The sequence below is a fragment of the Crocodylus siamensis genome, chromosome 8, assembly GCF_052110815.1.
Source record: "Crocodylus siamensis isolate JL-2025a chromosome 8, ASM5211081v1, whole genome shotgun sequence".
NCBI classification, from domain to species: Eukaryota; Metazoa; Chordata; order Crocodylia; family Crocodylidae; genus Crocodylus; species Crocodylus siamensis.
In genome coordinates this window covers 69,086,728-69,108,070 of record NC_143402.1, presented here as the reverse complement: position 1 = coordinate 69,108,070, position 21,343 = coordinate 69,086,728, and the positions used below count along the sequence as shown (strand labels likewise).

At 46.7% G+C, this 21,343-nt stretch overlaps 1 protein-coding gene across 4 annotated transcripts in view; it reads right to left on the bottom strand.

Moving 5' to 3' along the window:
* Positions 1-21,343, bottom strand: part of LOC149858996 (ATP-binding cassette sub-family C member 3-like) — a 345,108-nt gene that overhangs the window by 133,174 nt on the left and 190,591 nt on the right. For all 4 annotated transcript variants that reach the window (XM_090061603.1, XM_090061602.1, XM_090061604.1 and 1 more), the window contains exons 17-20: positions 13,704-13,804; positions 11,925-12,048; positions 6,737-6,805; positions 5,637-5,821 (exon numbers count right to left, since the gene is read on the bottom strand). In XM_090061603.1, coding sequence (XP_089917729.1) covers positions 5,637-5,821; positions 6,737-6,805; positions 11,925-12,048; positions 13,704-13,804 — 479 coding nt within the window. The remainder of the gene's footprint in view (positions 1-5,636; positions 5,822-6,736; positions 6,806-11,924; positions 12,049-13,703; positions 13,805-21,343) is intronic.

Sequence of the window (21,343 nt, the reverse complement as noted above, 5' to 3'; positions counted from 1 at the left end):
TTAGGAAGCAAAAATGCCCACTAATCTCCCTCTCTGCCCAACTATGCCCTCCCCCCTCTGCAGGGTACACATGACAGTGCTGTTTGGCTTTAGTGCTGTGCATAAGAGCCCAGACGCTGCGCTCTCCGAAAGTTCGGAGAGTCCCTCGAGTGCCTTTGTGCCTACAGAGCGAGCAAACTGCAGCGCTCAGTGCTCACGCATAAAACGACGGCTTCGTTTCCTTTCGGAACGGTTGGTTTTAAACTGTATCCTGAAAACCTTAAAAAATATTTCCCTCTTTCTGGTTAAATATTTACTCGAAATGTCAAGGGTAGGTTGTCAATTACCCTTTTAAAAACAAAACAGATGGCGCTATTATTTTTATCCATTCTTCTACCAACAACACACAAAAGGCAGATGCGTCTGCTTCCCAACCTGGCTCGCTTTCTCAGGTAGCTGTTCTGGTTACTTGCTGGATTCTCTGACTTCCTGTCTGCTCAGATCTCCTTGCATAAGAGGGGGAGGTTCGGGAAATGGCAAACACTTATGGCACCTTTCACTTGTAAGGCTCAGTGGACTTCTGCTCTGCCATCACTGCTGTGGCTGCTACCCGAGCTAGCTGTGAACAAGCTGCACTGGCAGCAGCATAGCTCTGCCTGCCTGGAGCTCAGAGAGGGCTGCAAAACTGCCTGAGATAAATTAACCTACAAGATGCTCCACGTTATGCCGGCTAGACTGTCACCTGTATCTACGCGAGTGACTTGAAAAGGCAACTTGGCTTGGTCTATGCTATGCTGCAGTCATTGCATGTAGACACACTTCAGAGTCCAAGCAAGCGTGGAGTGGAGACAAAAGAATCGTTTCTTTCCCAGGACAACTCAGGTTGCCTGTGAAACTCAGTCCCATTTCTAGTGGGCAAGGGGCCATATCACAAACACTGTCTTACCTGGCACCTAAGCTGAAAGTCTCAGCAGACAAGTCAAGCCCTGGATGGGTCACAGAGGTTGAAACCCATCCTGGGCAGGGCTTAGGCACATTACTAGGAAGGTTCGTGCTGATGCACTTGGTTCAACTTTCGCCCACACACTAATACGACCTGAGCACTTTACAAATACTGGCATAGTTGTCCTCACAACAGCCCTACTATTCCTGCATGACAGAAGGGAACCTGACACCTACAAGGACAAAGGGACAAGTCCAAGGTCTCAGAGGGAAGTCACAAAAAGAAAAGCCAGCCTCCAGGGTCTTATTTTGGGAAATCTGACCTAAGTGGCAAAGGGCACATGATGGGAAAGATGGGTTAAAAAATTTAGGGTGCTTGGATTCTTGCACATCTCTGCTCCATCAGACAACCGGTCAAAAACCATAATCCAGCGGTAAGAGGAGGCAGCCTGCACAGCACCTTCTCTAATGTTTCTTTCCAGGCTGACAGAAAAGACTCTGAAGATTTTCAACAGGGGGAAAAAAAATGTAATCCTCAATAATGAAAAACTTCACTGTCCTCCTAGCTTCACCTGACCGATCCAGTTTGAGTTGACAGCTTTCCAGTCAACAGGAGGACTCCCGCTGACTTCAAAGAGGGTGAGATAAGGCCCTAAAATGAAGAGCAAACTAAAGCAGCCTCAGCTTTTCTGAGCTCTTGCTGTCAGCTTCAATGCGTCAACATTAACCACCCCAGCAGCCCATCAATATTGTCCGAGATCCTGCTGATAGTACTGCCTGCAAGCCCACGTTATCTGACCTATGGCTCTGCAACTGTAGGGCAGAGTGAGCCAGCTGGTTCCGGTGTGGTAGCCTCCTGAGGCTGCACTGAGGCCAGTTTCAGTCTACATTAAGCATATGACAAATGGGGAAATTGAAGTTATAAAAGTTTTTTCCAGCATGAAAAAATGCTAATCCCCCGAGTTCCTCCTGCTTCTGCTGGCCTCAGCAGTCATAGTGCTTTGAAACTCCAAGTGTGCAGACACTCCAAAACCGCTGTCAATCTCATCTCTGCTGGAACACATTTACTAACTTTAAGCTTGCTAGTCTGATCAGAGCCCTGGTATAAAGAAGTGACAATTCAATGTGAATGCAGACTTTCCTCCATGGGTAGGGGAAAAAAAAAATAGCAAAAGGTGATAATATGATAAAGAGGAAAGTGTCTATGGAATGACTATTTCATACTGCGACGGTATGAAGAGTGAATAATTTATCCATCTGCTTTGGAAGCCGAAGCCAAAGCTCTGACGAAAAGTAAGAGAGTGTTGAAGTCTGTCCAAATTAATTCTGAACACATTTTTAATTTTGATTTCTCTTGTACCTTAAGCTGTAGCGCTTGATCCCAACACCAGCAGGTTGAATGCGTTAGGAAGGAATGTCATCGAATAAGCTATTCTCCGAATGGCTGAAACATCAGACAGGGGCATGGAAATGTCTGTGTCACTTCTTCGTGAAGACATTTGCAGTGCTCTGAGCATGGAGCAAGACTCAAATACTTCTGCACTCAGTTTGGGGCCTGCTAATCAATCATGGACACATGGAATTGTGACCACACTATTCCACACGTGCAGATCAGACACGGGCGCGTGCCAATACACTGACGCACGCAGCACACAGCCCTGGTCAGATGCACTAGAAAATCGTTGCTTTGTGTTTTTCTCAAAAAAGCTGAGTGAGCTATGAAAGGAAGCGGGGCCTTTCTACAGAAAAAGAATCAGCAAAGCCTTTAGAAGCAGCAAACTGCCATGAGCCAAAGCAAACATCACAAAAAGCCTTCCTATACCAAATCTTAACAGTCCTCAGAAGACAGGTGTACCGCCAGGGCTTCTCGCAGGCATTTTCCTCCTGTTGCTTCTCCCGTAATCATTCTTGGAGTCCTGCCCCGAACACCTACAGCCCAGTCCAAATGGCAGCAGCCAGCAGCTCACTGACAGGGACCTAGGCATTAGCTCGAATCCCTATCATACAGTCATATTCGAAGAGCAGGCACCGAGAACCTAGGGTAGAAATTCCCCGCCAAGGGCAGAGATCATAGATATTATTTAAGTCCTGAGCCAAGTGTTCATGGCGTAATGCATTACTTACACTTATCTATTCTGGAGTGGCTGCCAGTCCCATTTCAGTTGAGGCTAATTCCCTAATCAATAAGAGCTACCGAGCCATTCAGAAAAAGCCGAGCCCAAGTCATACGCCCAGTTGTACTTGTAAACCAGGGGTGGGCAATTATTTCGGGAAGAGGGCTGTTTACAGATCTTTGGCAAGCCATCAAGGGCTGTATGATAGGTAGCCAGGGGCAGATAAATATTAATTTTCTAATGTTTTTAGGGGCCCCAGGGGCCGGATACAAATGGCCTGTTGGGCTGCATCCAGCCCCCGGGCTGCATTTTGCCCACCTCTCCTGTAAACACAGGACCACTGTGAATGGTGGGGCTCCAAAATGCAAAACCAACTGTGCTCCCACACGAGAAAACAAACAGGCAGGGGAGGGCATGGACAGTTGTGTCCATACATGTATCACCGTAAGTGCATATGGATTTCCCCGGCCAGAGATTTATGACTTACTGAAAAGTCCCTGGTTCAATGGCAGCTCTTTTATTGCCTACAAATCTAATTACGGAGGGACAGACCTGATTGCAAACACATTTAGAGAAGGCCTCAATTGCTGGCTTGTTCATGTTTCCTTTGTGCTCTCAAGAGTTGCACGCAGTCAAGTCAATCTCAAACATCCGGGCGTGCAGACAAGGAAACGCAGCACACGCCAAGGAGAAAGACACAGATGCCCTTGCAGGCTGGTAGCTTTTCCTCATGCAGAGAGTGCCACTGACTTCCCTGGGATCACTCTCATGCAGTTGCCTTACAGTTTGCAGAATAAGAACCCAGTTAATTGAGACCCTGATGCTCGTCAGACTGACCCTTAGCTACAGACTCTCCCTGGGTTTTTATAAAAATGCTCTGGGACTGGAGGGAGGGGAACCAGTAGTTCAGACTAAAATGAGAAGGATAATTATTTTACCTAAGGAAATCTCAATTACCTTGTATGTGTTCTTCGTACATATGAAAATGACAGAGGCAAGGAAAGAGCCGGGTAGGTATTAGACTCAATTTCCTCTGCACATATGCTCTAACCCTGAAGCTAACAGCTTAATCTTTTCAATATCGAGATTTCCTTTTCCATATTGTGAGACTTCCCTGCACCCTCCTTCCCATTTAGCAATACAAGCAGGGCCGGGTGATCACGAGGCGCTGACACTTCTTTATGACCTTCGCCCGCTGGAGTCTGCAAGCCCCAAGGCTGCCAACCTGGGCTGTGAATGCATCTGGTTTCACGTGAATTTATGTCCCCTTGCCACTGGCCCTCTGCGAATAGGCTAGCAAATGCACATCCTTGTGGGACTGTTCCCAGACAAAGAATTCCCCGGCAGCACTGGGGGACGTTTGCGGAGAACAAAGTCTGAATTGTTAATCGCAGAGATTCACCTGGGAAACCTGAGTCTAGCCCTTCTGACTATCCAAATCAGGGAACAGAGACCTATCAGGTGACCTACCTGTCCAATCAAAGCTAACTAGCACCGCTCAAAATCCAAAAACCTAATGCCCAACAGGGGCTTTGCGCACGATATAGATGAAGCCTGTCTTACTAGACGTTTTAGAAGAGGTCACGACCGTTTATAATCATGTTTGTTGCTCATGTTGCAGGCAGGGATCAAAATCCGAGCCAGAAGCAGGGCCCCATTTTTCTTACTATGAAAGATGCGTTCTGCCTTACAGCAAAACAGCAGCAGAAGGAGAAATAAGACACAACCCGCTTGCAAGGAGGTTGCGACAATGATCTGTTCGAAGTTACTACACAACAAGGACAACCGGGATTGCATTAGCTAGGATATCGCACATGTTAAGAGTATAAACCCTCGTGCTTCAGGGCACAAGTCAAACACTAACTGTCCGAGGTCAGGATAAAGCTCTCATTTAGGGTCGACTACCGCGCACTTGACCATTACAGGGTTTATTGCTCCATCCTTGAAGCCTCTTATGCTAGCCTTGGTAAGAAATGGAAAACCTTGTTTGGAGAGACCACAGCTCTGATCTCGACTGGTAATTCAGATAATTAGTATACGAGAAGAATTAACGGGGGATTTGGAGGGAAAAAAAAAATCATCATCACATTTCAGGTTAAGCAACAGTTTGGTCTCCAAATCTTTAAAAATTAGCTGCCACCTGCTACTAATGTTCCCCTTTGTTACAAAAGCCATTGATTGCCTGAAGGAAGAGGGAGAAGGAGCTGTTAAGAAGCACTTTGCACAGAGCAAATGAGAGCACAAATAGCAGGGGATGTGTGTTTTAATGAGCAAAGGAGGCATTGATCAGTTTGCTACCACAGTGAGGCCTGCTCCTGACAATGCACTCAGCGCCTGGAGCTCCCCTGGGCTCCAGCAGGACCTGTGGATGGCCCTGGCTTCGCAGAATCAGCCTGGGAGTTTGATGTAGAGCTGACGACAGGTCGCACAGAGCTGGAGGGCAAGACCGCTGGACAATTTCTTTGTTTCCTTTCTTGCTGGTCTATTCCATTATGTTTCTGAAAACATTTCTCTTCCTTGATGTGGCAGACTTGGGGCACTGATGGCACCTCCAGGCTTGCAGCCCTTTACCATCTTACTTAGCCCTCACCTGCTACTTACCTTAATGGCCTGAGTGTTCTCAGGAGTCTCAAGACCCTCAGCATCCCGAGGATTTTAGTGCCGCTGTCTGATACCATTGAAACCAAGATGTCAATGACCGAGATGAGAACGAGCACCCCGTCGAGCACATTCCAGCTGCTTTTCAAGTAAGCCTTCTCCCCAAAGCACAAACCTAGTGCCACCACCTGCCCAGAGAGCAAATTGCAAAAAGTTATGACTAATACACCCAATATGTTTCCTCCAGTTGGCAGCCTACAGCTAATGCATTATTTACAGATCCATGACTGCAAGTCCATTTGCTACCCAGTATAGAAACCTAATTAGACAATTTTGTTAAGTGTTATACTGCAAGGATTGTAAAAATAACTTGCAAAAACATCCCAGATTGTCCCTTAACAGCTGATGTATTTTTAACGCAGCTAAACCTAGTTGTGCAAAAGTGACTCTAATATTGTTGAGGTGTTGCGCAAAAGGTTTGATCACATGGTTACTTCTTCAGGCTACTGGGAGAAAGGCAAGAGCAGCTGACCATTAGTGGCCACTGCCCATCAAGTTTGCAAATAAAGACAACTGGGGATATTTCCAAATGAGACCACAATAGCTCTCAAGTAAGCTGAACTACATGAGAGAGCAATACATTCCTGCCGTCCTTGGAGTCTGAATGTGGCTCCCATTCAAAGAACTATTTAAATACATGCTTCAGTTCCTTCGGTCTCAGCACAAGCCCATACAGGTCTTTATGTCACTGAGGTCAGTGGGACTCAGACATGTAGCTGAAGTGAAGCACGTACTTAAAAATCATTCTTGAGAGCGGATGGAGAGATGAGTGGAGGCATCTCATCTCCCAGCAGAGTAAACCGGGGGGTGAGGGGGGGACTTCGGTGGAATGACTCTGGTGCAAAATGCACTCAAAATAAGGTGTGTAGTAGAGAGTTAGTTGTTATTCAAAATGGGGACAACTGTTTACATCTTATTCCCCAAGGTAAGTCAGATTTGGACATGCCGATCTCTGGAAAACTGGGAGGAAAGGTTTTCAAATTCCAAAGTAATAACACGTTGCTAACGTAGCACAGTCAGGCTTATTCTTTGGCTTCATTTACCTTAACTGTCATCTCAGCCAGGAAGATTACTGTGAAGATGTAGTTGGAGAGTGTTAGGAAAATGCGTTCCTATAAAAACAAAAAAAAGAAGAAAACGAGAGGCAATGTTTAACACTCTGGCCTTCAAAGCTGTAATTCCTGATATATATTTGGATGGTTACTTAAATGCTCTGCTTTTGTGCTGAAATATGTCTTGGATGGTTTGCTCTCAAAGAAGAAAAAGTCCAAATATTTATATGATAATACTTAAGTTGTTTATAAGGCCCCTTTGCTACGTTCCCTTGTGCCTGTCAGTACCAGGGACAGCTGCCAGCTTTCTGGACGGGCTATAGCTTCACCACAGGTGATGGGGGAAAATAAGTAAAAAGAACAACCCAAACCCACACCGCCCATCTCTCACATGCAAGCCCCTCTTACAATGCTCCTTTTGGCCATTATACATTTCCCCAGGAATGATGCCGTTCATTTATCCTTCCCAGGACGCTCAGATGATTGTGGGTGCTTGAGAGAAGCAGGGAAGCTTTTCTGATGATGAAAACTTTGCAGAAGTCTGCGAGCGGACCCCAGAGTACTTCTCAAACCCCATCAATCTACCAACACTCAGATAAGCTAAGTAAATAAGGTGCTCCCTATGCAGAAAGGCGATGGAAGACCAGCCGTGTTCAGCTGGGGTAAATCATAGGTAACAAAGCCACAGCAATTTCCCCCAGCTGAGGATCATACCCAAAAATGATTAACTCATTTGCACAAGGCCACAGGCAGCGCCAGGCGAAGAACCCAGAGGTCTGGACCTCCAATTCCCTGCTGTAATCACTAGGCTATGTTCTCCTCACTGCATTTATTCTGTGCAAGTAGCTAGTGATTGCAGATGAGACACGTGGACTGATTCCTTATCTGTAACCAGCGGAAACCTCTCTTTAATGATGCTCATTAAATAAATTATACTTTCCCCTAATTCCTGTACAATTTCTGATTGCCTGTATGGTGAAATGGAGAGCTGGAGCAGGGGAGGGGAGGGGGCTGGCAGGGGGAAAGCTCGCGTGCACACATGCGAGGGAAACGTCTCGCTGTAACGCTGCCAGAGATTCTGGATTTATTTCTGCTGCTCCCTGCAGAGCCGTCCTCTAAGAAATGGAGCTCTCTCTCAGAACCAGCTGGAATTTGAGCAGCCAGAGAAAACACCATGGAAACTCTCCCTTGCCAGCTCATGATTTACTGAATGGGATATAGGAATCGCTAAGTAGCTTGTTTCTGTGCTGGTGTCCATAATTAATCGAGTCATAAGGGCCCAGACGTGATTACATGAGCTGCGAGAGAAAACATCCTCCACCTTCACTGGAGGGTGACATAAAATACCACTCAACAAGGTCCGCAGATGCCTAAAGACCTGCTTTAGGGGCTGCAGAGAAAAGGGTAATGGCAGCTAGAATCAATTAGGGACATTATGCTCCTTTTTTGGCACAAGTGCTGCAGTTTTAAAGGGTAATCTCCATGGGCCATATCTTGTCCCTTCTGAAACAGGGAGCTCCTGCTGCCCAGAGATGGCCTCCCCTCCTCTGACAGGCCAGCGATAAGTGGGACAGGGAGCGAATGGCCCAGAAGCATTTAGAAAATCCATGGCCCGGGATGGCACAACGCAACTATTTTAAACAACTGAAGCTATAATAACTATTTTGGTTTCCACGCATGAACTTTGTTGGATGGGGGTGGGCTGCATGAACCCCTCCTCACTCCCCTGCTCCCTTTTGTTGCTCCAGTAGCATCTCCTGTGGCAACTCCCTTATCCTCTATCCTGCCCTCTGTCCAGGTCATCTTGATCCCCAAATGACCAGTTTCAGCTCCCCCGGTTCCCACCTCAACGCTGTCGATACTTGGATGGACCTCCCCGAGCCTGAAGCCTCTCCTCCATCCTCTCCTGCTACTTCAAAATTGCCTCCAAAACCTAGCAACATCCTTAGCACTGATCGCACCTGGGGTAGTCTCCATTTCCAGAGCCCCCTACCTTGGGCCTCACTGACTCCTCTCTCCTCCATCCAGATTCTCATCAAATCCTCTCATTTCTTCCTTTTGGACAGCATTCAAACTTCAGCTTCTCCTCTCCATCTCTATTGCTGTAATGCTTGTCCTTACCTGGGCCCTTGTGTAGCCCCTTACCTGGGCTGTCACACAAGGAACAACCACTCCGTGGACATCCAAGACAACAAAACGCCTGTCTGTGTGAGCACCTGTGAATGGTGGGCCCAAGGAGACGCCATTGGACCAAAGAACCATTCAGAACTGGAAAGGACGTGCCCAAACACCATGGGCCAAATCTGCAGCTGGTGTAACTTCAGTGAAGCTTATCCTCATTTAGAGCAGCCAAGGATCTGGGCCAATTGCCGCACGATTCAGCCAGGTCAAGCCCATATGGGAGTACTTTACACCTCCTCAGAAAGGTGGGACAGCAGAGAACCCCCTGATCTTGCTCCCTAGGCATCTCCAAAATACAAAGAGCTGTAGCAGAGATTTCCAAAATTGCCTCAAGGTGGTAAGCATGCAATTCCCATCAACTTTAATTGGGGCTGGGCAACCAAGTTCCTTGGCCAACTTTGGAAAGCTCAGCCTCTGCCAAACCCATGAAACCCACTGCCACTCTTGGGAGTTACATGTCTGGAATCACAGGGTGATTCCCCTGAGGACATTTGCTGTGCAGGCCGCTCAGCTTCCACAGCTTCTTTAGCCCCGCACAGAAAGAGCAATTGTCTGAGCTTATGCGAGCACAGCAAGCCTGACCTTCCCAAGCCCGCTTTCTTTACATATATGGCAGCTGTCCGAGCAGACTGCCTGACACCATCTAATGCGAAACAGAAGTTGAAAAAGGCACCTGTAAGTTAAACAACGGCTGGGAGCTCAAAATAGCTTGTACTGCATCCAAATCAGCCAAGCAAAATTCATTGCAAATGTGAGTTAATGGAGACTAGCACTGACGTGCTCTCATTAAAAGGGTGGTTTCATCTGAGAGTTTCAAAGGGATCCAAATCTCGCACAGCAGAAGTACAAGAGTTCGAAAACTTGTAGCCTGAACGATGAGCCTATTACATTCGCCAGCAGATGGCTATGGAAAAAACATCACTGCCTGGTATAAACAAAACCCTGATCTATAAAAAAAAAAAGACCTGTTTTATGCCAAGGGCTGCTTTGCAGCTTAGCAGAGCCTTTGGTGCCTCATTAAACCCAAGCAGATCACACTTCCACCTCTGGGTGCACAGATTCAGATGCAGCCCAACCTGGGGGTGGGGACGGACTAAAAGCTGCTTGTATCTGATGGCACTGTGCTGGCCACAGCCCAGCTCTCGGTGGGTCACCAACCATCCAGGTCCACAAAAGCCACCACCACAGCTGGCGTGAACTGGGAGGTTTGCACTGGATCTTCTACCAGAACTATATTAAAAAGCCTACTCGATTTTCATATTTATAGATGGCAACATGATCTGGGTTCCAGTTATATGGAGCTCTGTATCCTCAAGGACTCAAGTGCTTTGCCATCTACATATACATATACATATACAGATGGCAAAGTACTTGAATACTTTCATATATAAATGTAGCCTTCAGTTGCTCTTTTATTTTGGCATGGGGCATGGCTGAGATGCACGCTGGATGGTTTGTAACATATTGCATATATATTTCATCACAGGATACCCCTACTTTTGGGGTGGAGGGCAAAATAGCCAATTGCTACACAACACACTACATGACGGTGAGAAAAACAATCAGGTTAAGAAACTTGGAGAAAGCTTATTCTCTCAGGTGGAGGGTTAGGGACATTGCACTGTATGCAAAGACTGCACAGGACCTTTGTTTTAAGATCTTACTCTAAGGTCCACCAAGAGTAATCAGCGGGCCCCATTACTGCAAAATGAGCAGGCGTGTGCAATATGTTAAAAACAGTCCAGCGTGCATCTCAGCCATGACCCATGCCAAAATAAAAGAGCAACTGAAGACTACACATTTGATTGATTGAAGCTGGTGTTAGGAAGATCTTGTTTGAAAAATCATTATGCAATCTATTAAAACAAATGGTTCAGGGAAATGGAATTACACTGCATATATCAATTCAATTTGCTCATGTCACAACAAAGATGATAGACAAAGGGGAGAGAAAAAGTACCAAATGATCAGCTTCTCCCTTTCTCTTCCCACCACACATGCACGCTAGTGCAGAACAGATGGAAGGAACTAACATTGCGTCGAGAGAGTAAAAGTGTCTGACTGTTTATTGGAGAAGAAAATTGAGACAGATGTCATGGTTATGTCATGTATTAAAAACAATCTGATTGTGACTGGAGAACTGGGATATTAAAAGGGGAAGCCTTGGTGTCTTCCATGGCAAATAAGCACTTCTTTATCTTTCAGAATGAGGTGCAGGGGCTTTGGTGGGGGCAAAGGCCTGAAAACCTAAAAGAACTCTTGTCTATCTACAGCCTCACAAAGTCCATGTCAAGCGTGTGCTGCAAAGGTAAATTAATGACATGCAGACAGGATGGATTTCCTGTGGATCAACCATCAACAGCAAATCACAAACAGGTGGGACCAGACCCTCGGACGCAGCCACAGTGCAAGGAATGTGAGGGAGGGACAGCGCATGGAGGTGCCTTAAAGCTCCCAGACACTGCCATGGCCCTGGTGATATTCTCTGCACAGTTGTCTAGTAAGTGCTACGTTAAAGCTTGAGGACTGGTCTTACTCACGAAGATAAGCACAAAGGGTGACTACATCCCCCAAGACCAGTGCAGGGATTGTCCTTATCACTTGCACTCCCAGCAGCAGGTATAGAGCCCCAGCGTTGGCTGTCCACTATTACACTTTTCCACTTGGGGGTGGAAATCCTTCTCGAGTCTCATAGATAAGGCTTGGGGTCCAAGCACAGTGGCAGTGAGGTTCAAAGCACCTGCTGGCACCTACGGATTAGATTCCCCGCTGCCTGGAACGTGGGACCAAATCTACAGTTGGTGTCAACTGGCATGGCAATTATGTCACCATGGCCACACATGGGCTCACAATGTGACCACCTGTTTCCATAGGCAAACTGAAGCCAAGAGCCAGGACAGCAAGACACAGGGCAATGCGACTTGAGCTTTGATGGCTCCGCTATAAATGCAATAATGCAGAGGAAAACGTTAATCTGCAGGGCAGGTCTGATACTTACAGCACTGTGGGGCTCAATTTTTGGCCGTTCCATAGCAATGGTGATGCAGTTCAGGAAAATGATAACCAAGACGACATGATCAAACATCTTGTGAGTGATGATTTTATTGCACATCAGACGGAATCTGCTCAGAAAAAACAACACAAACACACTAGCTGTTAACAACTGACTGGCCGGAGATGAAGATACTCCTGTCAAAGCATCCATTTTATGCATGGCATAAGAACTGAACTTTCTGTTTGACAAGCAGAGGCGTTACAACCTCCCAACTCCCTCCCTAGGGCAGCTGTTGGTGTTAGCAGACATTTCTCAGTCTGAACAGATAACGGCTCAAGCCACAATAGACGGCTACAGGCCAGGAACAACACAATGTTCAAGGGTGGTTGGCTGGGTCTGGTTGACTTGGCTCATGGTTGAGAGAGCAGGCATTTGCAAAGCTGAGACTATCTAGTCAACTTTGGATTTCAGTGCCCCCCTTGTCCTTGCAATCAAGGACTTTGGAGGTCTGGTCTATCCCTGCCTCTAGTTAGAAAATTAACTCCATTCCAGTATGGCATGCTATTAAACTCCATGCAGAAGAACAGAAGCTACACAGTGTGGCAGATGGCCATACACCGACCCAGGTTTTATAATAAGGTATTACGTTTCTCAGAGGTGGTTTGTGAAAATCCAGGTAATCTCTGTATGAATGAGCTATAAGAGTGATCTGAGCTTATTCACCCTAAAATGGGAGGTGGCCCCCAAGAATAGCTGGAGCATGGCATGAGTATTTGTATCATGGCACTGACGCCATGTGGCCGTGTAGCAGCTGAACTTGGGAAAGACCAAAGAATTTGGCATTGCGTTTCCCTGCGTAAGGGAGAGGCATTTCCTGCACCTGTGTCCAGGGCAATCGCAGCGGGTGCGACTCGCATGCAGAAGAGGTAGAAGAAAGGGCCAGTTAAGGAGCTCCCAACAGAACTTCACATCTGTCTTCATATGCAGGTTCATGTTCTTAGAAACCAGGGTGTGAGCAGCTCCGCCAGTCTATTATGGACTGAAGGGCAAGAATAGGACTCTGATCCCATGACCTTTTGGATGCAACTTAACTTTCCCAGGCAGCAGGCAAACAGCTCCTCCCAATGTGCCATGATGGCAAAGCTTCTCATAGGCATCTTTTCTCTCTCGTGAGTAAAGAGCATGTTTGAATGAAGCAATGCCTGGGATCTGGCTATTGATTTGGGAGTTACAGCTTGTGCCCACAAGCCCTTAAGATTGAAGAGTCCTCTGTCCTTAGAGAGGATGTGGAGCTATATACAGCTTACCAGCCCTTGAGGGCTGATGGTTAATAACCAGGCTGATATGCTGTGCTGTGCCTCCAGGAGACAAAGCATGTGGCTGAGGGAAGAAGTGGCTTTATAATACTTTTGCACCCTCTAAATACTGGGCTGTTCCAGGGGCTGAACTGGCCTGATGAATGGTTAGAGCAGAGGGCTGCTCTCTGAGCTGAGAACAGGGATGTCCCACCGCTACGCTGTGAGCTTTGGGTCCATCTTTGCCTCTGTTATTCACATGCCCTACCTCAGGGCTTACAGTAGCTCTGTGATGTAGTTGCGCTGCAGAAAAAAAAAAGTCTTCCCACCCACTTACAGCTGCCCTGTATGGCCGTAGCTGGCCCATAGCTGGCAGGCTAGCTCTGATCCTTGAGGTCTCGGGGCACCGTGGCCCACTGTACCTGGTTACCTTCAGTGTTACCCGTAGTTATTGCACTGTTACTATTCAGAGGTGCAGTTGCCTTACTTAGAGTGAGGAGCGAAGATGTAGATAGACCAAGAATCTCTCTCTTTGCACCAGGTGGGCAGACGGGCCTGTATCCAAGCCTTCGCACGGTCTCGTTTGCTCTAAAAGAACAACAACAGCTATACAGCGAGCGGTAATCAGTTATTCTGAGCGACTACAACACCCATCCGCCATGGTCTGAATCCCAGACAAGCCAAATAACCAAGCGTGAAACTCTCGAGACACCTTAATTTCTCCCCCGCCCCGTCAATCCAGAGCTGTCACAGCAGCATGGCAGGTCTGCACGCGGAGGTCATTCCTGAATGTCACGCCTCGTGTGCACGGCAAGGTTAAAAGAATAAAATTGTCAGCGTGGGTAGGCAGGCCCTGCTGTGTGCCTCACAGATGGACTGATGATACCTAGCGGCGCAGCAGGGCGGCTCCACGTGCAGAGATGCCGTAAGTGCTCTTGTGTAAAAGGGGCGGGAGGACAAACAGTCAAGGAAAGCCACGGCGTGGACATGCCTTGTGCCCAGCAGCCACTTGCCATCACCACTCGCGCCTGGAGATCACGTTTTAAAGAGAAAACGTGATCTATATGGGCCTTCAATATTTGGTGAAGTCACAGCGCGTATGGAAGGGGGGAGGGACGGGGGAATTGCCTTTGCTAAGCAGTCAGCAATGCTAATTGTCAGCTGAACAGTCACCCTGCTACGTATGGGACTGCCGTTCCTGAGGGAAAGGGGGGAAACCCCTGCAGCCAAGAACGGAGGCTTGTCCCACAAGAGTGCAGGACTACTGACAGGGCCTAGTCGGGCTCCAGGGGTTCAGCATTTTATTTTGCATGGCACCATAATGGCATATGGCCCACATCGGTGGATCTCAACCTTTTTAGATTCAAGAGACCCCTTGCAAGTCTTTTGAATTTGGCAGCCCTCTGCTCGGGACCCACTACTGTGCCACCGCAGCTGTCCTCAGTGCCTCTCAACTGCGGAAGGGCGGCTGCTGTGGCTTCAGCCAGCTAAACGTGCCCTGCAGACACTGCACAGAGCCAGGGCAGGCATGCCTGAGGCATGGGTGTGCACTCCTGCTGGCATTAGTAAATGTAATGCTGTGTGCATCAGCTTCCTGATCTGGCTGTGCATGTGGGATGCAGGGCACTGCTAGCTGGGTGCAGTGGCAGTGCCTGTGCCATGGCTGCCAGCCGCGTGGGGAAAGCCGCATCACCCTAGCTGAGAACCACTGGCATGAAGCAGACTGACCGGACAAGCAGATATACTAGCCCTGGCCTGAAGAGCCAGAAACCAGCCCTGGTCAGCTGCAGGCCTTCTGCCTACTTCACAGATGCTTGCTGGAATTGTTTAAGGTTTAATTGTAATGTAAAAAAAAAAAAGAGGAAAAAGAAAAAAAGAGAACCTGGAGGGCTCCCATGAGTGCAGCCAGCACCTCTGCCTGCTAGACAGTGCACCTGTGTGGACTAGGAAGAATTGCCTAGGACTTCCATTTTGCTCCATGAGCACAACACTGAGATTTATAAGATTATGAAGACCAGAAGGGACCACTGCAGGCCTTTAGCTTGATCCTCTGCACCACACAGGCCCTGGGACCTCCCTGAATTCAATTCTTGTTGGAACTAGAGCCCACCCTGTAGTAGAAGAGCCAGTCTGATAGATGCTCATCTTTTCCAGCAATGTCAAGGTGCCTTAAGGAGTGGAGGATGGATTCAGGGGCCTTAGCCCTATGTCCATGAGAGCTAACGGGAGGCTGCCTATTAATCTCAATGGGCTTTGATGCTTGGCCCTTAGTGTCTGGCTGGAAGTGAAATGCAAATCTAACATCACATGCATCTTCCCCTATGTAGCACCACCTGTAAAGCAACTAGAATAGCACCTGCCCCTGAAGGCCAGAGCGCAACACCTCCACCGTGGGTATGCTCAGAGCACCCATTTCCCAACGCAATGCCCAGCTCAAGCTTGCCCAGAGGATGAGTGGCTGACCCAGCGGAGAGGTGCCCTACCCAGTAGACCCTGCCACCTCCAGCAGCCCCCTCTACAGGGTATCAAACAAAGGAGGGTAAACATTTCTGCTTTAGACAGAAGACGCCGTCTGCCTCCCGAGCTGCACGCTTAGCGATTGGAGGTAGTTTGGAACGTAAAAGCCAGAGCTGTCAGGGTAATTGAGTGGAATGGGTGAAATGCTTTCTGTTCCTCTATGCACTCAGCCAGGAGTCTCATTAGAGACAGGTAATAGAAAGCGTGGTGTCCGTTTTAATGAAAACGCCTGGTGACAAACCGAACCCTTTGCAAGCCACCTTCTGAAGGTAATGAGGACGGTTTTGATAAAGAAAAGTTAGATTTATTCCCACTTCCACCCACCCCAGCCCTATATAAGAAGGTTTCATAACTTATTCACTGTAGTCGATTTTTGCCCCCATAGGGGGAGGAAGAGAGTCAGGAATGCTCCCACCTTTCCAAATCACACATCCATGGGTTTGTATTAGCCTAGTTGGTTTAATAATCCAGATATTTAAAAAAAATATATATATTATATGATATCAGTGCCTACTTTGAGCTCTAGACAGACCAGTGCTAGCGACCCCAGCCTCTAGGCATGGGGTAATAGCTGCAATTGGTCCACTTCAGTTTGTAGGCTGGATGGATTCCAGAAGTCTCTATTATTCAAAGCAGTTCTGGTATTTATCTTGGGGATTTGTAGTGAATGGTAGTGCGTCAGCAGCACAGAATGCTTCTTTATGTTCCTTTTGTCCAATTTTTAATGCCAGAGATATTTTGGGTTTCATCTAATTGTTGCAGCTAGCAGTTCATAGGCTAAATCAGACAACAAAGGAGAAAAGTGATCTTCCAGCCTGTCCCTCTATTTAATATAAGCAGTGGGGATTTAGATCCCCCCAGTCACCAGCTATGGTTTCCTCAGATAGGACCATGTTCTGTTCCTTGCTATGCTGGTGTAAATCTGGAGTCTAGGGGATTACCCCATTTACACCAGTGATAATTTGAGCCAAATGTAAATTTTTGTGAAATAAAAAACCAATGCTTCCAGCCTACTCACTCCCATCAAGTGCTTTCTCTGGAAGGTCCAGACACACAACATTGCTTACAATCAGCCTGATTGCTGCCTGAGTTGGCATTATGTTCAAAGAGATATATCAATTATGTTGTTTAAATCATATCCATTTGTTCATAAAACACACCTGGACAGGATGGATTAAGATGGGGAAGAAGGATGAAGAGAAAAAACAGGAATTTAAGTTGCTATGATTTTAGACAAAGTGGTATGCACATAACCCTGCTGGCTAGCCCAGGTTAGATTCGCTCTGCACTCGGTGCTGCGCCCAGATAACAAAATATATGCCCAAGTGGTTGATTCGGTGGAGGAAGGGCATGTCTAACTCACTGATATTAAATGGCATTTCCTTTGTGTATCAAAGAGGGAACGGAGCACCCTTCACATGCTGCACTGGCGAGACCTACTGCTAAACAGACCCTGGATTAGGAATTTTATTTATTAATGTGCTTCGGAGAGAAGAAGGAAAGCACGTTAGCATTAGAAGATGACTGATACACTTCTTGGGGTAATGGAGAAAGTCTGATCTATACAAGTTTTATTATAGGAAAAGAAATCTGCTGGATACCTATCTCTGTCCAGCAACTGACCTGAATGCAAGCTAAAAGCTGTATTGTGAGTCTCGGGCCTTGGTTATTTAATTCGAAACATTTAGGAGGAGAAGGCTGAGACAACATTGTGAGTGTTGATCTGCTGTTACAGAAATAGTGCAAGACAGCCAAAGATGAAAGCAGATGTAAAAGTGCAAATGGAACGATTCGCACTTGGCATGAGGGAGGAGGGAGCTCTGTTTGAAGAGCCTCTTGGTTTTAGACTATGTAGGTTCCTCGCTTGCCCTCCTGGTTTTCAGTCATTTAGTTTCACATGAAAGGGGATTTTTTGTTTGTTTGTTTGTCTGAAGAACGGGGAAATTTTACAGCCGGTGTGTGTGCTGATGTGTGACAAAAAACGGGCTCAGCAGATTTGAACAGCAAAGATCTCAGGTCAGATCTGCATCTCCGTCCTGCCTGCACAAATCCAGCGTCATAGCAAGCCATGATCAGAGTGGATTTATTCCAAATGTGCACCAGTGCAATCAGGCACAGAAGTGGTTGTATTTTGTGGAGAAGAGATAATGGACTTCATTCTGGTTTCACACACGCCAGTATAAACTCACTGCAGACAGAGTGCAGATACCAGTGTGAGCTCAGACTCAGCCCTTGCTCTTCTTTTTATTTCAGAGCAGAAGTGATCAAATACATCCAGCAGCGAGTCCTTGTTGAGCTTTACTTATTAAGTGTCCACTTAGCCCTCATGGGTCATTTTGATCCAAATAGTCCCCCCTCTCTCCCCAGAAACGTCCCACCAGAAATGGGAGCTCAGGAAACTGATGGCTTGGTATTATTTCATTAATTTAAGTGCTATTTCCTAGTAACTCGGGTTTTGTGATTTGCAACGTACATAAGTTTTAGCATGACAAAGCACAGGAAACCGAGTTTTTATGGAAGGCTAAAACTAATAAAGAAGAGGAAAGAACTATGACTCTTATTTTGCAATTGTATAGCACTTCTCACAGGTCCTCAAAGAAGTTTACAAACTGTTACCAAGAGCAGCCATGAAATGCAGCCACTTCTAGGGTGGAAGAACATCAGTCAAGCTGATGATCCACTACTACAGCACTAGGCAACAAAGCAGTCAAGAGAAACTTTGGCAAAAGTACATCAGAGCGAACCCAGCTCTTAGAAACATTGCTACAAGCAGGGTCTTTAGTCAGCTTACAGCAAACATTTATGCTGTGTTCAGTTGCTGATCACCATGGTATCTGAGCAGCTTAATATACATGGAAAGCACACAGGCTTCATTTTTAAAGGTCTCATTTGAGAGATGCAAAACACAATCTGATTCAGAAAGTCATGGCAGGCGGTTACCGGTTTATTAGCTGCAGGATGTAAAGAAAGAGATCCTGCACGCTCTAATGCATCCCTAACATTGTTTGCTTCAGGTAAGGTGGAAAAAAAAAAATCTGGCTTTGAATAGGACAGAATGAAAAGACTCCAAGCTAGCAATAAGAGTATGGTCTTTTGATTATGTTAATAATGCTTCTTTCAGGAGCAATTAAACCTCCATTTCTTAAAAATTCAATTCGTCTTGTAGCAAGTTAGGAATCAAGTTAAAACGCTCAGTTAAAATGATATCCTGAGAATCCATACACGAGAGGCAGTAGGATATTTTTTTCTGAAAAAGCAGATTTCCGGTTGGTGGCTATTTTGGGCAGAAGAACCTCTCCTTTTCCTTGGTATGTGCTTTGGAATAATGTTGGCCTTCAGCATCGATTTTTTCACAGCTTCATGAGCTACACTGAAATATGCCCATGATCTGTGGCTTTTCAGGCTTCAGTATTGTTCTCGTTGCTTGGAAAACAATTACTGTTCATCAACATTCATCCTAATGCCACAAGGCCTACGTGCTTTCACAGCCATGCTGGTTACTCAGTGCTCTCAGTGCCCAGGACGGTAGACCAGCCAGCGTTTGTGCTGTGCTGTGGCCTCTCGTCCAGCCAACTGTAAGCATTTCAGGTACTGGCTAGTGCAATGCCTTTTCCTGTCCAAGTATGGGTGACCAACAAGTTTTATCTCCTTTCTCGGACTGCAGTTGGGTCACCGCCCATCCTATCAGGTTTGCTGGTCTCTCGAGGCCTGGACTAAAAAGCCAATTAAAAAAAACATCACCAAATGAAGGCGCCTCCAACCCACAGCACTGGTTTCCTCCAGCAATTTATCCCATACACGGTCATTCTGCCCAAGGAAAGTAACCGAGCAAGCAAGCAAATCCTCCCCTGTTTTGGCAAGGTGACTCCCACAGCCCTAGTCTTTCTCGTGGTTGGGAAAAGGAGAGGTCTTTCCCCCCTGCCCTACCTATTCCTTTTCCTACCTGGCAAGACAATCAAGGCCTTGTGAGCTGACTGGGTGCTAGAAATACCTATTATTCAAGGTCTCGGAAGACTTCCTCATTCACAAGGCCCATCGGTCAACCCTATCGTGTCTGCCCAATGCGCTCCTCTCCCCGCTAGTCCGGCCCTTTAGGCACCTTCCTGCAGATCAGGATTTTCTGCCCTGGGCAATGAATCACACGCAGCCCTTTCTGTCTTCAGCGTGAGACTCAACGCAAGCACTTTTATCACCAGCATCAATCCCGATGCCATCATACTCAAGGGAAACAAAACTGGTGAGTCCATCAGGCACATCAATTTGTGACAGGAACATGAAAGCCATTACCCTAAATCTCATCAGGTTATGACAGTTAATTGCCAATTTCTCTCTCTTGAAAACTAATTTTACCTGGTTGCAGAGCTCACCCAGCTGTCTGAGAGCAAGGGCAGGCTCACAGCACAGGAAAAGACTAGACCTCTGGCTGAGCTATGTAAGGTTTAGGCTTTTTTTTTATTAGCAAATTGCCGTCACGGATTATTGTGTGTCAGGGTGTTTGTAGCATGTTTCTCTGGATGAGGAGTGAAATTCTACTGATGGAAGATGTTTCAAGGTCTTGTTTAGTCTTGGCAACCCCACACAGGCTTTGCTAACATAATAGAAAAGGCCAGGGATGAGTGTTGGAAAAGTTTGCAATAAATGAGATGTTCGTGTCATATTTATACTCGTGCTGCTTTGGGAGGTAGAATCCCAGGAGCCCTTCTGCGCTCCTCCAGAAGCTGAGCCAAATCATCACTGTGTAGGAAAGCCTGTCTGCAAATCTTTATTTCATTAGTTGCCTTCTACATCTGCTTATTGCCCAGAGGCCAAATGCGGCACTGGCTTCGCCCCTTACTATTCCCTTCGCTTCACTGGATGAGGTGTAGGCTGGCTCACAGTTTACTTCTTTGTATTTTAGCTGCATATTTAGTGCTGATGAAGTTTCTCTGTGGCTTAAACTACTCTGGCATTTACACAAATTGGGCGGTGGCATCTTAGTGGCAATTACAGGCATTCATTTGAAAGCACAGATCCGGGGAATATGTAAAACTGGAGATGACTCTTCAGCACTTCGCATCTCTAATCAGCTCAAAATTACAGCTGATTTTCCTTCTCCCCCTGCCATGCTTTTTAGCTACCATTTCCTAAGTGGCACTTTTCAGACCTATGAAAGAGAGACACTTATTGGACTAATGCCTCTTCATCTTGAAATTAATGCAAAGCTTAATGCTGCCTCTATGCGACTAATGTCTCCATGAGACTAATGGACCAAATTCTGCCCTTGCATCTCCTGTTTATGTCAACAGAAATTCCCTGCTTTATCGCAGAGAAGAATTCAGCCTTGTAGCTGGAAAAAGGGCAAATTATCACGCTCTCTCATTAAAAAGAGATGCTATTGATATAATCGAAAGACCAGCAATGTGCAAGCCCTTGGCCCACTGCACTGGACCCTACCTTGGTCTGTCTGGTACCTCTCTTGGGATTGCGGAGCACCATGAAGCTCCTCTGCTAGTGCTCTGGAGACTGTACCTTCCTGTCTTCCTACCTTGCCCGCTTCCCCTTCTCCACAACGGCCAGCCAGCACACATGCACTGACTAAGCCCAATGTTACAGGGGAAATACACAGTCATA